At 37.1% G+C, this 27,332-nt stretch overlaps 2 protein-coding genes across 5 annotated transcripts in view; both read right to left on the bottom strand.

Annotated features, from left to right (window-relative positions):
- Window positions 1–13,836, bottom strand: part of LOC107583529 (cysteine-rich protein 2-like) — a 19,009-nt gene extending 5,173 nt beyond the window's left edge. Inside the window, exons 1-6 of one of the 4 annotated variants that reach the window (XM_016269775.1) lie at window positions 13,601–13,834; window positions 10,597–10,637; window positions 10,248–10,342; window positions 7,805–7,862; window positions 6,652–6,792; window positions 3,548–3,622 (exon numbers count right to left, since the gene is read on the bottom strand). In XM_016269775.1, coding sequence (XP_016125261.1) covers window positions 3,548–3,622; window positions 6,652–6,792; window positions 7,805–7,862; window positions 10,248–10,342; window positions 10,597–10,612 — 385 coding nt within the window. In that variant the 5' untranslated portion in view covers window positions 10,613–10,637; window positions 13,601–13,834. Of the gene's footprint in view, window positions 1–3,547; window positions 3,623–6,651; window positions 6,793–7,800; window positions 7,863–10,247; window positions 10,343–10,596; window positions 10,638–13,600 lie in introns of those variants that run through there. The other 3 variants (XM_016269774.1, XM_016269776.1, XM_016269777.1) reach the window with 3 other exon arrangements.
- A 4,398-nt stretch (window positions 13,837–18,234) lies between these two features.
- htra1a (HtrA serine peptidase 1a) overlaps window positions 18,235–27,332 on the bottom strand; it is a 27,548-nt gene continuing 18,450 nt past the window's right edge. Inside the window, exons 4-9 of the mRNA XM_016269771.1 lie at window positions 21,605–21,799; window positions 21,400–21,432; window positions 20,472–20,586; window positions 20,309–20,366; window positions 19,963–20,058; window positions 18,235–18,768 (exon numbers count right to left, since the gene is read on the bottom strand). Of these exons, the coding sequence (XP_016125257.1) occupies window positions 18,600–18,768; window positions 19,963–20,058; window positions 20,309–20,366; window positions 20,472–20,586; window positions 21,400–21,432; window positions 21,605–21,799 (666 nt within the window). The 3' untranslated portion in view covers window positions 18,235–18,599. The remainder of the gene's footprint in view (window positions 18,769–19,962; window positions 20,059–20,308; window positions 20,367–20,471; window positions 20,587–21,399; window positions 21,433–21,604; window positions 21,800–27,332) is intronic.

Here is a 27,332-nt window from a genome sequence, read left to right as displayed (position 1 = left end):
GATCTTTCTTTGGAGATATCTGCATTTAGCTTTGTGACTAGGAAGAATTTCAATGTAGATATATAGAATTAACAATGTGACTAGTCAAAATTCCTTTATAGATATCTAAAATGTGCATGAAAATGCACCTTTGTTAAGACCCACCTTAAACATTTTATTAACCAATCCTACCTTGGAAACTGTTGTCATCCGCCATTTTGTCTAAGAGTTGTATAATAAAGGTCCTGCATCTTTGGGTCATTTTAAACTGTTTTATACAGAAGTAATTCAAAAGTATGGAAATAAAAATGTAGCTGGAGCATGTGTAAAAGTGGTAGACTACACAGAGAGCACTCAGACAGGCTTTTGTCCTATTCTATAACGTAATGTTGAGACGTGCGTGCTGTGGATTAAATTGTGTTAGACTTTATTTACAAACGAACACATGTAAAATCAGTAGCTAAGGATTTGTATAGGCTTCATGTCAGCTGTTGCAACATTTTATATAATGTAATTATTTTTTATTCCATGGCGGAAACAAGCTGCCATAATGACACAAGTAAACCTGAATCCATACACAACATAATGTAACCTACTAATAAATATCATCAATGCCAGTTAAACTTTTATTAAATTGTAATCTATTTAAAATCAGCCATCACCTTTTTTGACTGCATCTGATTATGAAGCATTGTTCTTGTCCGTCATGCATTTATTTCTGCTATTTTTCATGTTTTTATTGTATAATTCCATTGTTCTTCGTTATGTCTAAATGTGTAATAAATAAATTCTGACGAGCAGTTTGCGGTTTTCTGCCTTTATTGAAGATTACACTGCATTTGGTCCATTTTGCAACATGATTCAATTAAAATCACAGTGCTATACATACATGCACGCTGGAGACCTTTTACCACATAAGGCTGCATCCAGATATTATTTAAAAATCCCTGAAGCACTTCATCCAGTAGCTTTTCTCTCCGTGACAAAAAAAAGCAGACCACTGTTGTTAGCAGTTAGCACTAAACATTAGTTGGGGAAGGGCTCTGGGAGGAGCTGTGTTAATTTAGTCTCACGTCACACAACAGCACATTCGACTAGGAGCAGGTACAATTCATATATCTTAAAATATAATTGTGACTAGTCGAAACTGAATTAGAGATATCTCTAATTACCTTTGCGTATGTGTGACACCCTATTGAAGATATCTATGACGGCATTACAGATATCTTAAATGGAGTTTTGAATAGTCATAATGTATTTAGAGATATCTCTAATCCGATTTCTTACTAGTGCAATTATAATTGCAGATATCGCTAATTGTCATTGTGACTAGTCAAATTATAATTATGACTCGTCAAAATACAATTGTTCCTATCTTAAATTATATTTATGGATAGTCAAAACAAACTTTTAAATGCTAAAATGGCTTGCCATACTCGCAGTGCTTTGATGACACATACACCCATAATAAGCAGCGCTGCTTCAAGTCGAGCGCGTGCCATCAGCAGAAAAAGAAAATTAATAAAACGGTAAACAGCCAAAGGACGTAACTTAGAATGGGAGATGGATCGGTTTGTGAAAGCGAAGAGAAAAGCCATAGATGAAGTCGCACAGACCCAGGCAGGTGCTGGCCATTTAAAGCTAAATGCAGAACATATGACGAGGCATAACTTGCTCTCGGCTTCACTCACTGAGTCTATACCGGACGCTACAGTCGTCGCGCCGCAACAGCTCTACACTGACGCGACAAAGCGACCGTTGCAAATCATTTTAACTTCGTGTCAGTACGTCATAAATAGAACAAGGCATCAGTTTAATGTCGCGTCGCATCCAGTGTACACAGCGTCACTGATTATAATGGTTCTACTGTATTCTGCCGCTGCGTACGGTGTAGACACGGTGTTTAATGTCGTTGGTGAAGAGGAAAGCTTATGCCTTAGCGGACAGCATGAAACCCACAAAAAATAAATAAATAACAGCGAGAGAATAATAATAATAATAAAGTTATTCTCTCTATGCTATTTTTCAATGTTTCAAGTGATGCAGGTGTTTCTTTTCCCTGTAGGTTTTTTTAATTAAAAAAAAAGAATAACATTTTCATAATGTTTAGTGAAATTATTTGGTAGTTTGAAGTGGGATGGGGATTCGGGAAAGGGGGGCAGATTTTTTTTATAGGTTTAAAGGGGGGCGCGACCAAAAAAGTTTGAGAACCACTGGTCTAAAGTTAACAGATAGTGTTTAAAAAGTACAGTGCACATGTTTACATGTTTATTACAGTGACTTTGAATTACCTAAAGTTGTGTGGTAAAGCAACAGATTTGTTTTTATATTTCTGCAATCTACTTTAGTTTGTGTGATTTGTTACTGACTTTCATATTAATGTTTACACCAGGCTTATTTAAACATAATTATTACATGCTTACAAGGTTGGAAGTTCAACAAATCAGTCAATGTACTGTGATTGTAGTTGTTAAATAAAAATGTCATTCATATCAATTCATGCATCACCTAATTTCATCGTAACATATAGGCCTGGCCTACAGAAAAGAACATTTATGTTTAATCTATCTAATAGTGTGTTGAGCATACTACAATGATTTATAGCTTGTCTTTGTTGAATAATACAGAACATGAAGAGCTTTAAAAAAATAATTTCATATTAAATCGCAATCGCAATATTGGTCAAAAAAAATCGCAATTAGATTATTTTCCAAAATCGTTCAGCCCTACTTTTAGATACTCTGTTATTTGTAAATGCTCTTGCTTATGTTAGCTTTTAATATACAGTTTTATCCTGATTAAACTTTAATACAGTACGGCAACTGCACGTGCGTCCATGTTTAACGCTTCTCATAGCTATGTGAAAATAAGTGTATAAATGGAACAGAGCTGAGGATCTGAATATATGAGAGAGAGAGAGCGAGAGAGAGATGCAGAGCGTGTGCAGAGCAGGGGGACGCGAGGAACAGAATTAAGAACTGCTGCTTTAGAACACTGATTTTGAAACTTGTGAATGAATCCATTAGAATTTTTAGAAGACAGAATCGCGATTCATATATGAATAGATTTTTATGTGCACCTCTAGTTTTCTCTTCCTCTTCTCTAAAGCATGGCCTCGCCCCCTTTGCTGCCTTTTCCTGAGGGCGGAGTTTATATGGATGTGTGATGTCACGAACCCGGGAAGTAGCACATTGTAGTCCCTACCAGCCATTTTTGTAGGCATTAAACTGCCAGAATTTTAAAAGATGATATCTCCGTTTGCATTGAACTTTCAGCTTTGTAACTTTGCAGATATTGTTTATGCTCAAACAGCAACATTAGACATTAACTTAAGTTAAAAAAGTGAAATCGCAATTAACCACCCCTTTAAGCGATTTTAAAAAACATTTGTCTTGACTGACTGACTGGTATTCTAGCGGTTCCCTTTAAATTGACTCAATCTCAGACCAAATACTGCACATATACAGCAGCACAAAACCATACACACTCACACACAGCAACCAACCACAGACATTCCTGAAAGTTCTCAAATGTCTGAAAAGTCATAGTTTTGATTCACTGGACTCACCGAAATAAACTGCCTTTCCACAGCCGGGACACAGATTAGTCTCTCCAGCAAACATACGTGAAGGCGCAGTAAAAGCTAAAAACAAAAGCAAAAATTTTATGCATCTGTATATACATTTTTATTTTACTTTTATATTCATATCTGTGTGCATGTTAAAAGTTGATGAACTATTCCTCAGCCACAGAGGACAATAATTAATTCATACTTTAAACATATAGGCGCTTTTCTGACTTGTGTCTCCTAGTATTTTTTATTATGTTAAATCATTTAAATAACTTCTGGTCTGATGCTTGTGAAGGCCAGATCCAGGCTGGTGTGATTAAAGCTGTGCTGTCTGATGTGCTTTGATAAGAATCTGCGGCACTTCCATTCACAAAACTACAAGCTTTAAATGAACACTTCTGTCTCACATCAAAGATGACAGACTGTTACCAGTTTTAGATCCTAATGTCTTCTCCTGTGCTCATTTTATCATGGTGCTTGGCTCACGTGTTTAGGAAACGCATTACGATCTGAAACATTCCTCCAGACGTTTCTACAATGGTCCCTAAAACCCTCCCCTAACATTCCTGCAATGTCCCGCCTGTCGGAAAACACCTATTAAGGGGAAATATTTTAGGAAAGGAGCAAATCATCGAAGGCCATTAAAATTCCACTACGTAAAATCCCAAGGGGGTCCCTATAGAAAACCATCCTCCCACCCCTCCATTACAACACACACGTTTAAGTATTTCTGTCTCCCACTCTGTGTGGGAATCTGTGTATGTTTGTGTTAAAAGTGCTGAGGAAGATTTAATGTATAATGGAATGTGGGGAACAATGCAGCCTGGAATAGTGTGTCTATATATACAGTGGCTAAAAATAGCATATGGACACATTTGGACACTTAAATCACACAACTATGAATGCATGTCATTTCATTACAAGACAAAATATAAAATCGCGAGGCATCTGCAATCAAAAGATGCTAGAACTTTTCTCAGGAATAACGTCCCTTTTCTTGGCCATTTTCAATTACTTTTAACCAACTGATATCAAGGTGATTTTAGTAGATGTATGTGTAACGGGGCTGACGAGACGTGAGACGTGCGGATCCATATGCAAAGCTTTATTTGGAGAAGACAGAGACATGGTCATCAGACAGGCAGGGTAATCAGTGGCAACCAGGAATATGGCGGGCAAGACACAAGAATAGTCACAGGGCTAGCGTTGGTCGACGATAGGCAGACAGAGTCACAGGGGCAAGGCTAAAGGGAGAAGTCCAGGAAAACAGGCGAAGATCAAAACCGAAGGAGACAGACGTATGAAGTCAGTTCCCTTCAAGTTCAACAGGTGTCCCACAGATGTAGTTCACCACATTAACTAAGGACATACACCACTCATGTTTGACAACCAAGAAGTGTCTAAACGCTTAGATGTAATTTTTATCAGTATATTATGCAAAACACTTTCACCTCAGAGTATAAGAATAAAAATAAAAAAGGTAATTGTGACTATATCTCTATAGTCTATATGAGAGTCTATATGATCATACAACCCCAATTTTAAAGTCTCTGCACTGGCTACCTATTAAGTTCCGTATCAGTTACAAAATACTATTACTTACCTATAAGGCCCTTAATGGGTTAGCTCCTGCGTACCTAACTAGTCTTCTACCACGCTACAATCCATCACGCTCCATAAGGTCGCAAAACTCTGGACTTTTGGTAGTACCTAGGATAGCAAAGTCCACTAAAGGAGGTAGAGCTTTTTCGCATTTGGCTCCCAAACTCTGGAATAGCCTTCCTGATAACGTTCGGGGTTCAGACACACTCTCTCTGTTTAAATCTAGATTAAAGACACATCTCTTTGGCCAAGCATTCAAATAATGCATCTCATAATCTTGTACTGCAGTTATATCTTATCAAATGCACATTATTATTCTTTAGCTTGGGTTAAACAAATCAAATTTGCTTGAATGGAACAGCAGCTACGCTAATTATGTCTCTATTTGTTTCTCCATTTCTGAGATGGTAACTAGGATTTACACAAGCTTCAGTCTGGATCCAGAATAGGGCTGGGCGATATAGCAAAAACATTTATCAACGATATAATGTTTCTTATCGTTCGGTATTGATAATTATTTACATTTTTATAACCTTTTTTAAAACAAAGAGCAATAGAAAAAAGTGTTTACATTTAACCACTGTATTTTTAAATTAACTCAATTTATTGAGACAAAAAACAAATATTATTTTGTTTTAACAGTCAAAAACAAAATAAAAATTAAACATATCTAATGTTTTATATGCAGATTAAATAGGTTAAACTTTTGGCTCGTCTCCCGAGACCACAGGAGGGCGCAATGAGCAAAATAATGCAGCACATTTTAAATGTTCAACGCAAGGAAGTAATAGTCTATAAAAAACGTGCGTTACGTCTAAATTAACTCATATAAATTAAATATAATTTCGTAAACTGCATAAACAATTATGAACAAAACAGCATCACATATATGGATTGCTTAACCCAAAGAGCCATTCACACAGACTGCATTTAAAAACATATGAGACGAAGTGAATAAACCTCCACAAATTTGCGACGTGTTTTCTAAAAGTTTAAACTGTTTTAACTTTGCATGGCTTTCTATACATCTCTTCTGTGAGACACGAGTGCAGCAGTCGTATTGAATATGCGTTCTGTGTGAAAATCAGTGAATGACTTGGTTTCGGTTTTAACCCATTCAAGATCTTCTCTGCATTGAGCTTAAATATTTCTCTAATATTTTGAATGAATAACGCAGCAGCGGCACGTCTCGTGGGCTAGACCAGTGTTTCCCAACCTTTTTTTAGTCGCGGCACCCTTTGGAAATTTTAAACTTGTGGCACCCTACAAAATTAATTTTGTCACAATATTTGAATTTCTAACTTCGATGTGATAATTTGAAAAGTATAGATATTCGGTACAACAGGGAAGAACTGCAGAATATAATGTCATACAGATATTTTTAATATTATTAAACATTTTTGTCCCTCAATGGTGGCAATCAGTAGGCTAATTTCTAATGAAGAGACCGATTTATATGACAGATTTTAATGTAGGTTTTTATACATATGTAACAGTACCTTTAGGTTGATTAAAGCTGATCTGTGAGCTGGTCCAAGGTGTGGTGGGCGAACCGTCTGAAGGGCTGTTACATGATTTGTTGACCGGTGTCTGAGGAGGTGTATCGTATATGTAAGACCCCGCCCCTCCAATATTTACACCTACCAATAAGAGGACAGAACAATGAGTACCATTCTATTACTGAGCGAGTAAGTGTTAATGGTTGATAAAGCTCATATCAAAGTGGTCAGACTCTCCTAATGCAGATAGCATTAGACAAAAGCCAAAAATATCCTCTTCGGATCCTGATAAAATGCATCTCTTCTGAATTGTGCACTCACTTGGATGGTATATTACAACCTGAAACAAGCATATTCTTATGTCTGAGTTTGCATTAGCATAAGCTATACACTGAAACCTAGCATCTTACCAAACACTACATTTTCCTAGTCACTGGATCTGCTTTAAGTCTTCTGGTGTCTGAGGTGCTTAGGAAGACAGGGCAACTTTTTTTATTATTATTATTGTGGATGTACAGTATGTGTAGATGATCATATTTGTATGCTTTCGGGTAGCCACTATTAATATGGTTTGTAAGTGAAAATAGGACTGCCTATAAATGTAATCATCTCCATGTCTGTGTAGTTTAGATGCATCCCATTTAACAGACACAAATCTCTACTTTACTAGATGTTTCTATCATTTGCTCTCACGAGGAAATTGTCTAATTTGAGTTTCAAATAAAGGTACTGAATGAAATGTCCCTGTAAGTTCGGTTTCAACCTGATTGACCTGCTTTAATCTGGATGATTCAACCAACATGACATTAGATATGAAAAAAATGTAACCAAAAAAGAAAAAAGGGAGCTCTTTTTAAGCTCTTTTCCAGACTGCAGGGAATAAACTAAAATGTATCTTACAAACCCTTGTCTTTCTTTCGCCCTCTCTCTCTCTCTCACACACACACACAGGATAATGTTTCTAGTGGTAAGTGTATGGTCTTTACTTGGAAGGTTATTCTAAAAGTCGCTGCGAGTCAGATGTCGCTAAATGAGCCCTGATTCAAACCTTTATTTCCTGTACAGGAATACACATCACATAAAGAGCAACTAGCACTAAAGGCCCAAAAAGACTCAAAAGAAAAACCTATCAGCAACATCTTATTGTACATACCTTTTGGTCCAAAGAGTGTTCCATAGCAGGGTTTATGACAGTAAGGCAATCCATCATGCTGTGTGTGACAGAGAGAATCTCTTTTAGTCCATTTGACTTTTGTTTTTATTTGCTTAGCAGAATTTCTTATTTCTGTGTAGCTTTGCTGTATACACAAAACAAAAGCTTTTTAATATCAATGAAACACACTAAACCTAATGAAATACAGAAAATAATTTTCCCAATTCAGTTTAAGCGCTGACACAATCTGAAAAAAAAAACACAGAAATATTCTGACTTTGCAATATTAAAGGGTTTTTTTCTATTAAAAAATTTTAATACAAAATTTTTACATTTGTTCGAGGCACTCTTCTACTAAAACCTGCATTTTTAGGCAAGGTAAAATTATCATAAGTATGTGTGTGTGACAGAATGAAAGAGACAGAGGCTTGTGTCATGCTCGATTCATTAGAGGTCATTGTTTATCCTTCGGTTCCTTCCTGCTCCTCCCAGATTGCATAAAAAGACCCAGTCAGGCTTAAATTGGACTGAAATTCAAGCCTCCTCTCTCTCTCTCTCTCGCTCTCTCTCTCATACACACACACACACACACACACTTTAGTGTGCATGTGTTTTAGTGCATGTGTGCACATAACAGTGCTCTTAAAAAAATAAAGCCAAACTAACATGCCAACACTGCCGAGTGACACATATTAGAAAAATACTTTATGTATTTATTTTTACATTCACCATCATCAAGGATTTGTAATGTATATTTTATATATTAAAAGCAACATCTATCTCAGTGTCTCTGTTGTGACATGAGCTAAAAAATATAAAAAATAGAATTAGGAAGAAAAGGCAGTCGACACCTGCAGCAAGTGAACACCAACAACACAACCTCCTGCTGTTTTGAACACAATAAGAGAAAAAGAGCACACACAATAAACGGAACATATTGACTGTAATAAAAGAGTAACAAGACTAAATATATCCTTCAGCGAGACAATGAAGAGCTGTTTGTCCATCCATTTTTATCAACACAAATGAGAAAGCACTAGAAAAGAAAAAAACCTCCTTCATTTTAAGTCAGAACTCACCTTATAATTAAACTAAAGTTGTGTGTGACTATTCGGTTTGTGTGCATGCAAGTGCGAGCGGGTTGAGAGAGAGAGAGAGAAGGAGGGAGAAGAAAGAAAGGCAGACAATTGTTTTCTGGTTTGAAAGGACACTTATCTTTGTCCCTCTATTGTCCTTGTAATAGTTCTGGTAAAGACCCACAGTAACACCAAGTGTGGGAGAGGAAGAGCATTTGCTTACAGATACTTGTTCAGTAAAATGATTTTAACTGGACCAGCTGTACCGGACTAAACATGTGTTTTAAAATGACAGATTACTGCTATTTCTTTAGGAATTTCACTGCGGTTTAGAATAGTATGATTTACATTTCCTCTAAGAGGCAAGTAGCAGTAAAGCCCAAGACTAAAAGAATCGGGTTCACTTCCTGTTAACACAGCCAGTCAGTCTTCCCCCAATAGTTCTTGTCAATCTCTTTTCCCTTTTATACTGAAAAAAACCTGACAACATCAAGCACTTTTGTAAGGAGTACCAAGGATATTTATTTCTTGTCCTTTCGTTCTTTGCTATTTTGACGTTCAGGGTTCAAAAGGAGTATGGGAATGGCTTTATGTAACAGTTTCAAGAAAACAAACACGCTTAAATGTTCTATCCAATATTAATTAAATAGATAAATAATCAATATATATGTAATTGTAATCTCTCCCTTGCAGTCAGAGAACATTCCAGACAGATCCTATGAGGTTACTATAAATACTTATTATCTGTGTTTACAGTCATTGTAGGACTTTCAACTCCTCCACAAACTTCTACTTGTGATGACTGACAAGTCTGAGGGTACAGACTTACAAAAGGAATGGATGAATGATCTTTTAACCCAAACAAAACTCTAATCACTGAACAAGAAAACATCTCCTAATGTATCAGGCAGGACCCTCACACATGTCAGTTCAATATAAAAGAGAGCAGAACCAAAGAAGAACGAAATAGGACAATGAGGGGCACCCAGATAGAAGTTGACAGGGATGACCTACAATCAGTGTCAGCTCAATGGATTGAGCTTGTGTGATCGCCTGCTAAACTACGACACTGTGGATGTGCAGCCTTCACTCTGAGAAACTCTGCTGATGCATTCAGACCAAGAACCAAGTAGGACATACAGAATCATCTGGAATCCTGTCTGTGTTCTCTGATCAAAGTCATCAGCACTGGAGTGAAACTAAAACTATTAACTAACAGATTAAGGAAACTCAAATATTTAATGGAGTAAACACTTAAATTCACGAGGAAATAAACAGGTAGAAAGAAAGAAAGAAAAGCACAATGATCAGTGAGAGATTTCTTTAATGTCATCTCAGTCTGCAATATCAGCTTTAGTTCTGCTTACCTCCGCATGGCCTCCAGGAGACAGAATCTTACTACATCGTTCACATTTCAGACAGAAACGGTGCCAGTTTTTCCCCAGAGAACTCACTTTCTCAGCTATAGAACAGGGAAAGAGTGTAATGTGTTATCTGATCAGCGCGTGTGATATATAATGCTGAGGTTGACTGCTTTAATTGCAGTAATGTATATCTAAATTACACACAGTTAATAAGATTGCAAATGTCATGTAGTGATAAACATCTGTTTGGCTGCTTTGCATGTCAGTCAAACAGCCTCTTCCTTTCGTGGGTAGTTTTTGGCCAGTAAAAGCTGCTAAGTGGACCAGACTGTATGTTAGTCAAAAACCTAACTTGGTATGAATAGCATCACTTGGTCTTCTTGTTCGGTGTTTCTGAAGTGAAAGAAAACATAAGAAAAATAGTATACACTGCCATTTAAATGTTAAGGGTCTAATTTTTTTTGTAAATAATTGAATACTTTTATTCAGTAAGGATGCATTAAATTGATCCAAATTGACAGATCTTTTGTAATATTATAAATGATTTTACTATTTCAAATAAATGCTATTCTTTTGAAGTTTCATTAATCAAATAAACTGTAAAAAATGTATCACACCATGGAAATAAATAAAAAGCATTACAACGGTTTTAAACATTGATAAGTGTTTCTTGAGCAGCAAATCAGCATATTAGAATGATTTCTGAAGGATCATGAGACACTGAAGACTGGAGTAATGACTGCTGAAAACTTAGCTTTACTATCACAAGAATAACTTACATTTTAAAATACACTAAATTAGAAGTTATTTTAAATATAAATAACATAAGAGACTTCTTTCAAAAACATTTAATAAATCTTACATGCTCCAAATGTTTGAATGGTAATGTACTTAGAATCATTATTTATATGACTGTTATAGTTACTGTATATTCATAGAGCATTACAGTTGTGTCCAGCTCAGCAAACGCTGAAATGCAGCTTTAACACAGCAACTGCAATTTTGTGTGTGTTTGTGCATTTATATCTGAAGAGATATCTATAAACAATATTTACAAGAGCTCTCAGAAGACTATCCACACAAAATACACATTTTTTAGGGTGGAGTCTGCATCTGTGTTTTCAGTTGAACAATGCAGCATCAAAGGAGAGGAAGAACAAACTGGACCATCTGAAGAAATGCTTGAAATAGAGATCCCGTTTCAATCCAAACCCTGCGGAGTCAGTTCCGCTCCTATCAAGCGGATGTCGAAAAGTGCATTTTATCTCTGACCTTTCTGATCTTCACAAGCAGTTTTTGTGCACAATCAAACAAACAACCATTTCACTGATATAAAAAAAAAAAAAAAATTAAAAAAAAAAAAGGATGCACTATCATTTAAACATTTGGGGTTAGCAAGATTTTTTTTCTTTTATTTTGTTCTTTTGAACTTTTTGTTCATCAACGAATCCTGAAAATTTTCCGGAATCCTGAATTTTTTATTTTTTTTTTACAAAAATATTAAGCAGAACTGTTTCCAAAACTGATAACAACAAGAAATGTTTCTTGAGCAGCAAACCAAAAAAGGATCAGGTGACAATAAAAGACTGTTAAAAACTCGGCTTTGACATCACAAAAATAAATGGCATTTTAAAATGTATGAAAGTAGAAAACTGCGATTTAAAATTGAAATAATATTTTATAATATTCCTGTTTTTACTGTATTTTTGATCAAATAAATGCAATCTCTTACCCACCCCAAATATTTGAACAGTATTGAGTGCCGATTTTCAGCCAGCTTCAGTATATTAAAAAATGTTTTACAACTTCTGTTGCACTAAAAATTGCTTGCATGTGTTCTCTCACTCATAAACAGCTCATGAATTAAAAAAAAAAAATCAATAGTTTGCTATGAGCAAAGCAAACACACAGTAAACAGTCATGGACTTTGGAGCACAGGAGTGAGAAATACAAGTACAAATGCAAAATACAAAATACAATACAGAGAAAAACTCACTTGTCAACATTCCACAACCAATCAATCAATAAGCATATTTTCTGCAGTTATAATATACCAAGCGAAAGAGCTATGATATGATATAAAACATTTTCCAGGTTGACATTGTGCACTGTGGGGGACTAAACTCACCTCTCCAATGCCCTACACACTAACTAGCCAACATTCCTAGGGTCTGTCTCTCTCTCTCTCTCTCTCACACACACACACACACACACACATTCCATCACACAAAACTAGTCAGGTCAAACAGAGAGCACACTGACTTAGACATATTCAGAAGTCTAGGCTCAGTGGGGATATCAAATCATCACGCTCCTCTTCAATGCAGCCAGAAAGATAGTTACTCCATCTGCTAACCTGTAACAGTAGCACAACAGATCCACTCACTTTGTTCAAGAGTCCCTTGTCAAATTCTTACATAACACTGTCACCCAATTCTCTTTTCACGGGCTATAGCATTTACTAGCCCTGCGGATACTGGATGTCAGGACAGAATACTAAACAGGAGCCGACAATAATGGGACAGACTAGAGAACATCCTCCAATGCGGCTGTGGGAGCGTCAGGGTCACTTGTGCTTGACCTTTCAATAACATTACTTAGTTTGCACAGGCTGCAAAATTAATCCTCATCTTCTACTTGAGACTGACAGTTTGGGGTCCCGGAGATAATAAGAAAAATAATAATCGTAATTTTGAAATTAACATAGGCCTATTACTTTACCCTAAATCTTTTCCTCTGACCCAGTTAAGCTCACTAGATTCATTTAACTCTTTTGCAAAGGCACATACTCTTCATGTTCATCAAGGACAGCAAGACCATATTTGCAAAAAATACAAATTCACTATTGTTGACAGGAGTACTGATGTGTACAGCAGAGAATAATAGTATATGGAAATTAATAGTCATATAGATCTCTGAGAACCCAAAAGTGAAGAACATCCATGGTGGACTGTTGTTATAAGCATATAAACACACACACACACACACACACACACACACACACACACACACACACACACACCACCACCACCACCACCACCACCACAAATCATAAAGTATTAATCCGATATGTTGTTGAACTATTAAACTGGATTTAAGACCCCAAAAAGAAAACAAAGTGTTCAAATCACACTGCTTATAACCTAATGACTGTAAAACAAACAAATACGCTTTCCAAAGCCTTATGTAACTGTCAAGATTTGCAGAAGTGAAGTCCTTTTTAGAAAATACATTTCCCCTGACCTTTTGGCACGTATTATAAACGGCCTGCAATTTGAGTCAATTAGTCCAGTTCAATGATACAATAACAATGAAATAAACTTCTGCTGAATGAGAATTCTAGAGGAAACACTCACCAAAAAACACCGTCTTATCGCATCTTGGACAAATAGACGTCATTCTCTAGAAGAGTCTTGTTGTCGCGCAGGTTCGGTTCTGTTCGTCTCTTTTCGTTTCGTTGCCTTTCCCTCAGCGCCGCGGCACACTGTGCGCAACACGAGTCGCGCGGCGGCGTTTATTTAACTTTAAACAGCCTCCGCGCTTGTCTCATGAATATTAAATACGTTACGTGACGTTACACCAGTAAACTCTGATTGACTGAAAGGTCGCTAATCCTACTATACTGAAGGCTCTGCTTGTAAATATTAATTAGGAAACGTGACCGGACGCCCCAAGGTTACCAAGCAACGGTAGCTTGACCTTGTTAATATTCATAGCCTTCGCCATAGTGGGATTGGTTAATGTGCATCGAGCTGCGTGGCACAGTTATGCCACGCTTTGGCTTGACCAATGAGGAATGTTTCTTATACGTCAATCAATAGAAAAACACACAAAGCTACCCATTAAACCTTTCCCGTCTTCCCAAGCTTGTCACAATATAAAAGTTGTTGTTTTACTCTGCTTTGTCTTTTGTCGCATGAATCTCGAGACATTAAGCGAGCGGCACTAAAACGAAGCATTCCTAAAAATCTTGAAAATCTGAGAATAGGTGACCTGCCTTGAAGGATGTCATTCTAGCGGAATGTGATTTTATGTTATTTTCATAATCTCTACAGGGTTTCATACTGCCACCTGGTGTTTTAGATCAAACCCACAGTACTGATGGTCTGTTTCATTTGAAAGACTTGACAACTCAACGCAGGACACAACAGGCAAAAGTAAAGGTTTTTTTTCAGGCACTGGTCAATTTTGAGATTTTAGTGTATTTTGCTTCCATAATTTATTTTTTCAGAATAGTTGAATAAAAAACATTTAAATAGTTTATTTGATCACAATTTATCTGTAGGCTACATTTTAATTACAGTAGCCTACATTTTCTCAAAATAAGTGTCCAGTTTTATTCATATCTATATTCTGAAGTTTTTTTACAGAGGGGTTTGTTCATAGATCTTTTGCCTGATTTATACATTTTATTAACATTTATTTAACATTTGATGAAACCGCAAGAATGAAATAGAATATTGAACCTGGCTTTATCCAGTGTTCAGATTTCTGTTCTAGAAATGTATTCAAATTAGTGTATATTTAATTACTTCATTTGCATAATTAAACATACAATTTCAGAAATGTTTTAAATGATTCACTTTCTTAATGTAGCCTACTGTGATTAACCATGGTGAAATATGTTAGTTCATTAAAGTCTTGATGCATTATTACGTTTTCTTTTATTTAATGAAGCACATTGAATTGACCCAAAAATCACCATTTCACCGACATGTTGTTCCAACTTTAAAACATATGACTTTCTTTCCATGGAATACAAAAGGGATATGTTAGGCAGAATGTTAGGGACTGACAGCCTCAGGCAACAGCTACTTTTTTTTTCTATACAATGAATAGTGTCATTCTGTGAAAGGCTGCCATCCCACCTAACATCTCCTTTTGTGTTCCAGTGAACAAAGGAAGACATGCGTTTGGAACAACATGAGGATAAATAAATAATGACAGAATTTTCATTTATGGATGAACTACGATAAACCCAAACTTTGTTGCGCTAATGTTTACTGAAGCAGAAACTCTGTCCATTAGTGCTCTCGTCCATTCTTCTGACTGTTTACAGTAAAAATACTGTAATTAGTACAGACTAAACAGATGCATGTGAATGATGGAGGCATCAGTAAATGCATTTTCAACTATGGCATCACCCCTGAGATAATGGGTGATCTCAGTCTTGTGTCCATAGATGGGGTCATAGGTCACCTCATGAGAGACAGCAATCCATGGTACCAACTGTTTAATACACAACTCACAAGGTCCATTACATAACACTGTGCATGGACCTTATACCCTCAAATGTAGCATTAATGGCCAACAGTATTACAGTACGCTATTAAACAAATAATATATTGTATAATTGATCTCACCGTTTTTACTTGCTTTGTTGTACTGTTTATTTGTGTTTGAAAACTGTTGTGCTGCCTAATATTTCATGGAAACTGAGATACATTTTCAATATTCTTTGATGAATAGAAAATTAAAAAGAACAGCATTTATTTGAAATAAAAATCTTTTGTGACATTAAAATGGTCTTTACAGTCATGTTTGATCAATTTTTTAAAATCCTTGCTGAATAAAAGTATTTATTTTTCTTTCTCACTGACCCTCAACATTTGAATGGTAATATATATTCTTTGAATATAATTTTTAGACAAGCTTTCAGTAGACAAGTCATCAGTTGCAACACATTGCTTAAGAACAGCCTCAATTAAAATTCTCAATAGTGAAGCAAGACATATAGTCTATAACTGAGAAAGATGTTATGCTAAAACACTGTTCACTTAACAGTCACTCAATGAAACATACAGGTGCATCTCAATAAATTAGAATGTCGTGGAAAAGTTCATTTATTTCAGTAATTCAACTCAAATTGTGAAACTTGTGGATTAAATAAATTCAATGCACACAGACTGAAGTAGTTTAAGTCTTTGGTTCTTTTAATTGTGATGATTTTGGCTCACATTTAACAAAAACCCACCAATTCACTATCTCAACAAATTAGAATACTTCATAAGACCAATAAAAAAATTTTTTTTGCGATTTATAAATGTCACATCTGGAAGAGAGGCGTACGCACCGTGTTGTAGTGCGCACGTTCGTTTTCACTGAATCGCACTTACGCACTTTTGAGAAATTATCTTAGAACAAATTTAGGACTGTTTATAAAAAGAAAGAAAGATTTGATTTTACGATCATTTCTCAAAGTGCGTACGTGTGATTCATAGAACGAACGTATGCACAGAAAATGTGCGTACGCCTCTCTTTTAGATGTGAAACCTATAAATTGCAATGATCTTGAAATTGTGCGCAGCTGAACAGTTTCAGATCTCCGGCCTGTAAACAATGTCTAATTAATGTCATTGACTTATAAAAGAGCACATGACAATGTCCAAATCTTTTACAAGCGGCAAGAATGGCTTATATTTCCAAAACTCGGGCAAACAGAGGTGCGTACGTCTGCTCAGACCCTGACGTGGCGCTAAGCTCTTTTCCACGTCAAAGACCGTTTTTATAAATATGAACGTTGGCGTGGATTTTTGCGTACGCACACTCTGCGATCAAATCGTTTTATAAATGAGGCCCCAGGTCTCTACGCTGGAACTCTGAGCCTGTGTTGTTGACTGCTCTCGCATTTCACTGTATTATAGCGCCCCCTACATGCGTGAAATGCTATGTATGGGAAGGCTGGATGTATGTATATGTTTGTCTCTTTTATTTGTTGTCGTTTGTTCCTTTTACCTTAGGTTAATGTTTACAATATTTGTCTTCGTTTTGCCCAATTCATTATTTTTTCTTTTGTATTTGTATCTCCTTTTGTGTTTGGAATAATTAAAGAGCGGACTGTTTTGTTTGATGTTCACCACAAAAAAAATCTTCTACATTTCTGTTAGTAAATTCACATGTAAATCACTTTTAATATGTAGTTCATGTCTGTTGTTTATGCAACAGTTTATGTGAATAGTTACACCTTATCACCACTAGATGGCACCAGTGATCACTAGAGTTTACAGAATACAGACAATCAAGTTAAAAGGTCTCTGGTTCATTTGGTTCATTACTGTGGGGAAAAACGAAGTTTTAACTAAGGTTTGCCAGTGGTTCTCACCTCTTTTCGATGTCATGGGAATTTTCCAATCACTGCATATATTGTGTATACAAAATCAGTGATTTCTACATCAGGTTTTACAACACTTGCCTAAACAATTTAGAATGTTTCTGGCACATGCTACAAGAGGGATATTATAAAACAAACGAAAACTTAATCAAAACGTTCAATTATTTGCTCATGCTGTACAACAGTGAACATTCTGGCAGTGTTGGCAAAGGTTCTGGACTTTTCATAACAGGCCTGATTCCTGTTTTGTTTTTTTGGCATCAGTTAGTGCCATAGACTGGTTAGTGCCAGCTGAAGGCTGTGTGCCATGTATGAGTTACACTGAAAGTTTGGGATTTTATCTGATTCTGTTAGGTGCACAGAAAATTCTTCATTCTTCATTTGAAAAGTTTGAGTTAGGTTAAGTTAATTCAATACAATTTTTAAATAAAATGTATTCTATCTACAAAGATATGCAAATACATATGCACTTCGATCCAAAAGTTTGGGGCTGCTAAGATTTTGTTTTCATGTTTTTGAAAGAATTCTCTTTCAAAATTCTGATTTTACTTGCTAATAAAATAACATAATAAATTCAAACATTTTTCCCCCCAGATTCTTTGATGAATAGAAAGTTCAACAGAACTTCAACAGAATGTAATATTGTGATGTAGAGGTCAAAAGTACCACCAGTAACTTCCATTAATGTCTTGATAACATAACACCATGTTTTGTCATGGTGTAATGTTTTTCAGCATTTTTCTTCTTTCAGTTTCTGGTGCAATTGTAGTCTTTGCCAATGTATCAAATAAGCTATTATTAAAAACATATCAAACATTTTTGCTCTAGAAAAGCACAATATCAAAAGGTTTTTAATTTTTTCAACAACAAAAATGTCAATTTATTTGACAAAAATGGTTAGAAATTCCAATCAAGTTCTGAAAAGTTGCTGTGCACTAAATGGTTGGGTAATGAAAGAGCATATCTATATTCTGGAAAATCTAATCATGTCCAATGGCTTATGTTGAACAGTAAACAGTAGTAGCATCCTCTAAATCATTAATTATGATTAAAATAAAAAACATTAATAAATGTGAATCTACATCACTGTGCTCTGTACACTCTAAAATCTCAGGCTGAGCTTTCACCCTGCCCGTCATTTCAAGAACAAGGTAAATTGGCCAGATGTCCCTCGTAGGGGCGGGGCAGAGGACACACCCGGTAAGTTCATTGGTGGGGTTGACGAACACCAGCTCTGTTCAGGGTCAAGGGTCAATCTCCATGGGAATGATAGTGAGGATGACGTCCTCGTTGCCACGTCGAACCACCACGCGTAAACTGGTGTCCTTTTTGATGGCTGCGCTCACATCCGTTGCAGTGGAGATCCGCTGACCATTGATAGAAATGATGACGTCGTGCTCCTTTAGTCCACCTCTGCAGAAGAGACAGAGAAGAGGGAAAAAGCATTTAAGGAGGAAGACTACAGAGCACTAAAATAATTCATTTTGATTAAGGTCTCCTAATCTTCAGTTTACATCACAGAAACTGAAACGTCTCCAATACAAATGAAAAACTGCTGGATTTCCCAGAATTACTCCAAAATAGCTTCCAAAACCAACTCTTAAGGCTGTGCGTAATGTATTTTTACAGTTGTTGTAGAACTGTATGCTTAATTAAATAGTGCAAGCATAATGGCTCTATAATTCAGTCCTTATCACTTTAAATGACTTTTTAAATCAGAAATATACACCTACATCTATATTAGGTCAAATAAAACACACTCACACGCCCTCACAGAGTAACAACCTAGGTTATATACTAGACTTCACAAGTACTTCCTGTTTGTTGGACTGCAAGTGTGACATTTGGTGATCATCTGTTATGCAATTGTGAATCATAAGCATAGTGGTGTCGCGGCGAGAGGAAAGAAGCAGTTGTTTGTATGTCTGGGTGCCATCTGAGCTTGTTCTTAACATGTCCAAGCTTTCTGGAAAACTAAAAATGGATCAGGATGTGGTGGGCAGTGGATAGGACTGTGGTTGTGGAATTATATCAAAACAACATTTCATGCACAAAGAATTTCATGAACCTGCAAAACCTAAATTTGCCTTTGAGTACTTATTTGCGTTTGATTTTTAACAAGCATATAATAAAAACAAGACACCCTAAAAATGTTCACGGATATGATGTGGCAGTGACAAGACCTGAGTCATAGGTGTTCACGTTAATCAACATGTTAATCATAATGTTGTTACAAACCTGTTTGACTCATAGGTGTGGGAAAGACATGTGGGTGCATAAAAGACAACAGAACTTTCATTTTTAGGTGAACTATTCCTGTAATTTAAATGCATTTTCAGCACCCTACATGCCTCTCGCACAAGAGTTTTTTGTGTGAGTCAGTAAACACGATGGGCTGAAATAATGAACATCAGAGTGCGTTTTGATAGGTGGGGGTCAAACACAAATTTAAAACATGTGAAGACAGATGGAGCCAAAGACAATATCCTTCCAAGCATGACGGTAGAGAGCATGTGGCCAGTAAAAACAGCATGAATTCTAGCAAACCAGTTAACCTGCACTCTTGACCTGCTTGGCATTATGGGAATTTGAGTTTTGGTGACTCACGCTGCAGCTGGGGTTTTAGAGATGACCTCAGTCACATAGGCTCCTGACGTGATGTCAGGGAAGTCGCGCAGTCGACCTCTCAGCTCTTTGGACAGTCTGTGAGAAGGAATGAATGTAATTACATCAGATCTGTTTTCATCAAAGAATTAAAGCGGTAAAAAAATGTCCATCCGGAAAAAAAGCAATAGCCTTAAATTACAATACGGTACTATAAATCATACAGAATATAAAAACAGAGATCTCACAGAATTATATAATCATGGAAGAGCTTCCATAAGGTCATGATAGTAACCTTATTAAATTAGGTATTCATTAATTTGATACATGGACGTGGTTATGTACTCACGCAGGAGTTAGGGTCATCATACGAACACCGATATATCTTTTCTTAGTCACTCCTCGACCTGTATAACAGCCAGAAGACCATAATCAAAGATGCAACACAGCAAATAATTAGGCAACAAACTCCATTTAATTTATTATTTCTGGATATGAATGTACTGTCGTACCTCTGGCCAGTCTGTCATACGACTCAGCGAGAAATTGTCGTATCTTGTCTGATGGAATAGCGAAGGAGATTCCAGCCGTCACTTTCAATGTGTTGATCCCAATCACTTCACCATCCTATAGGAAAAACCTTACACTATCAGTCAAATATTAAACGACTTTTATACGTTTATTTTAAATTTTTTATTATGTATACTTGACTGTTGCCTTTAGTAAACCAATCAAAAACACATATCATGATCTTTCATGGCTCTTGCATCATTTACTACATTCAACACTTACACAATATAGCCTGCTAAAATAAAACCATTTAAATAATCTAAAATCAAATCAATGTTACTATTGCCAACTAAAAACTTTTTAAAAAGACAATTAAAATAATTAATATTAAAAAAATTATTATAAATATTACATGAAAAACTTGGAAACAGAAAAATTTAATCAAATTCAAATTATTAATAAATAATATAATAGTACATTTATAATACTAAAATAACACTGTCTCAAATTAATATTTCATGTCAATTTATTTATTTATTTGCCATGTAATACTGCATGATTTATAGTCAGAAGGTTTCATCACAAAATAAACATATTTGGGATGATACAAGACTTAGACCACTTTGTGTCAGGGTCCCAATCACCCTATCATTGTTTATTAAGACCCTTCCATATTCACTCTTTACTATGATCCTTTAACTTGGGACATAACGTTAAAAAATATGCCTTTTTTACACATATGACTGATGGTTTGAGTTCCACCATGTTAAATTAGTCTCACTGGGGTAACATTACTGTAACACCAAACACACGCATTCTGGGAAAATAGGCCCTAACGATTACCACACAGTCATGCTCTGTGCAACAGTAGTGTTTATGCATGTTCATATGGGATATTATTCAACAGTTTTGGAATGAGGAAATGCTCACCAGATTGACTAATGGTCCCCCTGAGTTGCCATACTGTAAAAGAGACATTTCGTGTGTTAAGACACGCTTTTGTTTTATGGCTTGATTTGTGTGTGTATGGACTTGTGAGAGAGACACGTTAAAATAGCAAATAATAAAATATGTAATAACTTCAAAATAAATATAAAGCAATAAATAAAATTTACAGTTGTAGTAATTTGCTCACATTAATGATGGCGTCGGTCTGAATGTAATCCATATCTGAGTTTCGTAGACCCAACTCTTTCCCACCTCTCTGCGTGGTGCTTACTATCCCTGTGGTAACTGTATTCTGGAGGGAAAATGGGCTGCCGATAGCAACCACAAATTCTCCCGGTCTGAGGTCAGCCGATCGGCCGAGGAGAAGCACAGGAAGCTTACTCTGTTGGGCAGAAAGAGAGAAAAGAAATATATGTCTGTTACGTACAGAATGCAGCCTTTATTTTAGTATCTACTCATAAGACAGAAATATCCCAACCCTTCACAATCCTAAAGCCTGCAAAAGTTTATAAAATAACTTTAATTGAAATCCAATAGTGGCCACCCAACACAGCTGTTTCTGACATTCTAGCAACTTTATGACATTGCAAAGCAGTCATGTGATAAATGTTCGTATGCAGGCGTTCCATAATTCTACCCTTCAATTTCCTGAACTGGCCAGAACTGCCATACAAACAGTTCTATTCTAACACCTCTGTGCATCCGCTATCAAGTGTCTGCCAAACAGGAGTTTGGATATTAAATTCAGATCTCTGAAACCTTATCGCCATGCAACCTTTATGACATCACGGAAAAGTAGGCACTTAGGACAGGATGGGACAAATCGGAATGCTGTTTTGCCCTTCCTGTGGGGAATCATTTATGGAATCTTCCCTCTCAACACAGGGGCTTGATTAGAAAGATCATTGTGACAACAGAATATGCTTGTTTAGCCATCGCACTGGTGTCTATTTTGTTTACTGGCAGTAAAAATAGAGTCAGAGAGTGGATAGCAGACACGCTGAGCTTGATAAACACACCAGACGCACTTACGTTCTCATTTTGCGTGCATGTATATGGGCTCTGTATTTTAGGGATAGTTCAGATGACAGCAGTACGAGCTGTATTTCCTAACAAAGCATCAGCTGAAAGGTTTTGCAAGGAAAGTATTCAATAAAGAAAACTTATATTTTCCGTATTGCATGGTTTAGACATTGTGCAATGTCCGTCTGAGCTACCTAAGGCCTGGTTTGAGGATTACACAAAGATGTTCTACAATACTACCACTGTCTTACAGTACCTTAAAACGTTAGGCTAGAAGAATCTTTTGTTATATCTAAACAAACAGCATACGCAATTACTAAAAATCTAAATGTTTCTAACAATGACAACAACTTTAGAAAAGAAACAAAATGGCTGCCTTGTTGCTGTACAGCTTCAACTTAAGCTATACCTGCCTAATGGAGAGGAAGGAAACTAAGTCCAGAGCTGTAAACTGATCCTGAGCTTTTATCACGAGGTGAACTCTCAGCAAACTCGACCTGTGCTAACAGCGTTTTAAAATAGAAGAGGATAAAGATGACGATGACTTGCAAACTAGACAAAAAAAAATATCACTCTCTTCTCCCCATCCTCGGAGCCAACATGTGCAGTGACAAATTGGCCAAATTAAAGTTACATCAATGTGATTCTATTCTTTAAATGTGAATTCAAGACCTCATGCTCATAACTTCCTTTTTAAGCAAGCTTAAGTACATAAAAACTGTAATTCCCATCTCATAAATGTAGCTTATAAATATTTATTTGGATATCAAAAAGCATGAACTAAACCCTTAATCTATTTCATTCCAGTTCTGTGGAATCCACCCTAATCAAGAATCCCATAGATGCAATATATATCCCTGCGATTATATACGCGTTCCACAATCAAAGAATGGCTACACACTGCTCATGCGCCCGGTGGGAACATCAGTGCTCTATTGGGTTACCATTGCAAAAAGATGAGATCATTCTTCAAACACAAAGGTCACGTCAGAACTCACAACACTTATTAGCCAGAATGAAGCGACGTCAGCCATTTTGTGTCAATGTGTCATGCTAGTCAACCATTTTGTGTTTGTGTGAAATGATATGAAATTTCCATTTATCATCTACATGGAAAAACCACCCTGAAAGCTTCCCTCTCTATTTCTTGCTCTTTCTCCTCACCACAAAGATGACTCAGTGTTTATGTCCGAACTCAAAATATAGACTATTATCAGTATATTAGAGCAGTGATTATACATCAGCAGGATATCAAAAATGGCTGTCACAGGAGCTAAAAAGCTAAATGCTTTGTAATGTACTATATATACCAATGAAGGCACAGCTGCAAACAATCAAAAAGAACAAAACAAACAAAATAAATTACAATAAAAATAAATTAATATATACTTCTATCTAATGTATACATACACACACTATATACTTTCTCTGTAGGCTATATATAAATTTAGCTTCTGTATCTACATAAATATTAGACAAGCTATAGACACACAACAGATGATGGTGACCGGTTACGTTGGTCATTTCAGCAGGTTGTGAGGTTACCATAACAGGCCATGAACTCTAATAAATCTCTACTATGCGAGACTACAGGTCAGCAGTTCCTTATAAACATTTACCAGCAGAAACACCTGCATCCATCTGGCCTATAAAAGCACGAGTTACCGCAGGTGTCTTTGTTATTGATACTGCAGCCTGAGAATACCAGTCAATCTGGGACATGTAAAAATGGTCTCACCCTCACCCAATGCCAATTAAACAGTAGAAGAAATTTGTCATTCCCATAAGACTTCCAAGTTAATGCTGATTGATATTTCCAATGAAGATGTGTTACGAAAACAGCAAAGAAAGCCTCTCAAACCTTTATGTTATGATGTGGAGAAATAATACTAAGTGTTTCTTCACCTGTAAAATTGGTAGTGATATATTTTATTTCTTTAGGTGATTTTAATTTCCTTTCGGGTTCATTTTAATCAAACAGCGCTTGTCAAACAGACATTTCCCCAGCCCACGACCATTCCAGTAGTTAATAAGCACTTATGCAGGTGCAAAATGGGTAACAGTCTGTCGAAGGTTTAGATTATGATTATAAGTTTGTTATGGAACTACACAGAGTTTCCACACAGGTTGACGTTCCCATGCACTACTAAAAATGTGTGTCTGCCTTTAAACACCAGTTTGCAGTTAGTCACAATCTGAACAAAAGCAGAAACAGCAGCATTCAAAGACATCATACTTGCAGTAAAAAGGGACTAGGAACTGGAGATACTGAGATCACCATCACACTCTGTCATCATTGTGCCCATCAGTAGGCACCTCATCCCATATTGTGCCTCTAATTACTACGCTGTGAGTGACTTTAAAAGATAAGCGCCAGTTTGCAAGCACTAAATTCGCCACTTGGTGGGTTTGTGTTGGATGTGGCTGCAAGTTATTTTCAGTGAGTGAGCTATTGAAGGTTCTTCCCAAAGGAAACCTCAGAGGTTTCTCCTTTAAAAGATCAGTAGACTTAATAGAGCTCTCAATTATGTTTCATTTAAGTATAGCCTAATCTTTGGCTTTGGGATTTCCCTGAAAATTCCCTATGAGTAACAGCGCTCCAGACACACGTAATCTCTTCAAAACTTTCCATTCTCTCCTCTGTCCCCCTCCACCACCTCCTACCACTTCTATAACAGCTGATGATTTTGCCACATTCTTCACAGACAAAACCAGAACAATCAGTAGCCAATTCTCAGCCCCACACACACAGGACTTCAAACCAACCCCACCCACTGCAAAAACTCCCATCTTCTCCTTCTGTCCCCTCACTGAGACAGAAGTATCAAAACTTCTGCTCTCCAGCCATCCTACAACATGCCCTCTAGACCCAATCCCCTCACACCTCCTCCAAGCAATCTCTCCAACACTTTTACCAACACTCACACACATCATCAATACATCTCTCCTCACAGGCACCTTCCCCACTGCATTCAAGCAGGCTCGGATAACCCCACTGCTCAAAAAACCTACATTAAACACTTCACTTACAGATAGCTACAGACCTGTCTCTCTCCTTCCATTCATAGCGAAAACCCTCGAAAGACATCAACTTGTCACTGGGGTTCCTCAGGGATCAGTTCTTGGACCCCTCCTCTTCTCCATATACACAACATCACTGGGTACCATCATACAGGCACATGGCTTCTCCTACCATTGCTATGCTGATGACACACAGCTCTATCTTTCATTTCAACCAGATGATCCAACGGTAGCTGCACGGATCTCAGGCTGCCTGGCAGACATCTCGGCATGGATGAAAGAATATCACTTACAGCTCAACCTGGCAAAGACTGAGCTTCTTGTCTTCCCTGCCACTCCAACTCTACAGTATGATTTTTCCATCCAGCTAGGTTCTTCTACAATTACCCCATCAACTTCGGTCAGAAATCTTGGTGTAACTTTTGATAACCAGCTGACCTTCAAAGACCACATTGCAAAGACCGCTCGATCTTGCAGGTTTGCATTGCACAACATCAGAAAGATCAGGCCCTTTCTAACGGAGCATGCTGCACAACTTCTTGTCCAGGCCCTTGTCATCTCTAGGCTGGACTACTGCAATGCTCTTCAGGCTGGACTTCCATCAAGCACAATCAAACCTCTACAAATGATTCAGAATGCAGCAGCACGACTGGTCTTCAACGAGCCCAAAAGAGCCCATGTTACACCTCTCTTCATCTCCTTGCACTGGCTACCGGTTGCGGCCCGAATCAAGTTCAAGACATTGATGCTTGCATATAGAACAGCCACAGGCTCAGCACCCGCCTACTTCCACTCACTACTACGAATTTACATCCCCTCCAGAAGTCTGAGATCCGCTAGTGAGCGACGCCTCGTGGTACCATCACAGAGAGGCTCAAAATCACTTTCCAGAACATTCTCATTCACCACTCCTGGCTGGTGGAACGATCTTCCCACCCCTATCCGGAATGCTGAATCCCTGACAATTTTCAAGCGACAGCTGAAAACTCATCTCTTTCGAAGCTACTTGACTTCATCATAAAAAAAAAAAATTTAATAAAATTTTTTTTTTAAAAAGTATCTCTCTCTTTATTTATTCCTTCTCTTTCTAGCTTGTACTTATTTGAACAAAGTCTAAGAACCTGGTATTACAACCACTTATTGTGTCTGTTTGCCTCTTTAAGAAGAATCGCTTTATGTATCCCCCAATTGTAAGTCGCTTTGGATAAAAGCGTCTGCAAAATGACTAAATGTAAATGTAAATGTAAGAAGTGCACTTTAAGATGTTCAGAGCTCGAGCTGTGTTCAGAACACCACAGTTATCTGTCCACGAGAGGGAGACCACAGACAACCGAGAGCAGCTGAACACATGATGCAGTCATATTTCCACTCTTTCAGGTTTCACTCCTGCAGCTCCTGTAAATGTGCCTTACATCATCCAGCAGAGGAGTGACTATACATTTCACGAGCAGGAATGTACCTAATGACACACAATAACCATGAAACCCCGTCACATCACACTCTTTAGAGAGTTTCCTTCATTTGAAGTAGCCTATCCATCGCCTATTAATAGCTACGACTAGAAAGGCTACTGTAATGTGCAGAACATGGTACATTTGTCAACACTGTAAAGGTTTCTGACACCTTTTAATTCAACAGTTGGAGCTGAAATCAGTTTGAATCCATTGTGTTGGCAGGTCGAATATATTCAGTTCTCTGTGTTCTCCTGTATTAGACAATACAGACGCTTAGTGACACAGATCAGGCTTTTCGGAGTGAGGCAATGCAGTGAATGAGCTCTGATGAGGGTGTGTGTGTGTGTGTGTGTGTGTGTGTGTGTGTGTGTGTGTGTGAGACAGAGAGCGCATACACATCACACACACACCGAGACT

The sequence above is a fragment of the Sinocyclocheilus grahami genome, unplaced genomic scaffold, assembly GCF_001515645.1.
Source record: "Sinocyclocheilus grahami isolate Dianchi unplaced genomic scaffold, SAMN03320097.WGS_v1.1 scaffold54.1, whole genome shotgun sequence".
NCBI classification, from domain to species: Eukaryota; Metazoa; Chordata; class Actinopteri; order Cypriniformes; family Cyprinidae; genus Sinocyclocheilus; species Sinocyclocheilus grahami.
The sequence above is the reverse complement of the archived record's forward strand: the minus strand, read 5'-3'. Positions and strand labels throughout refer to the sequence as shown.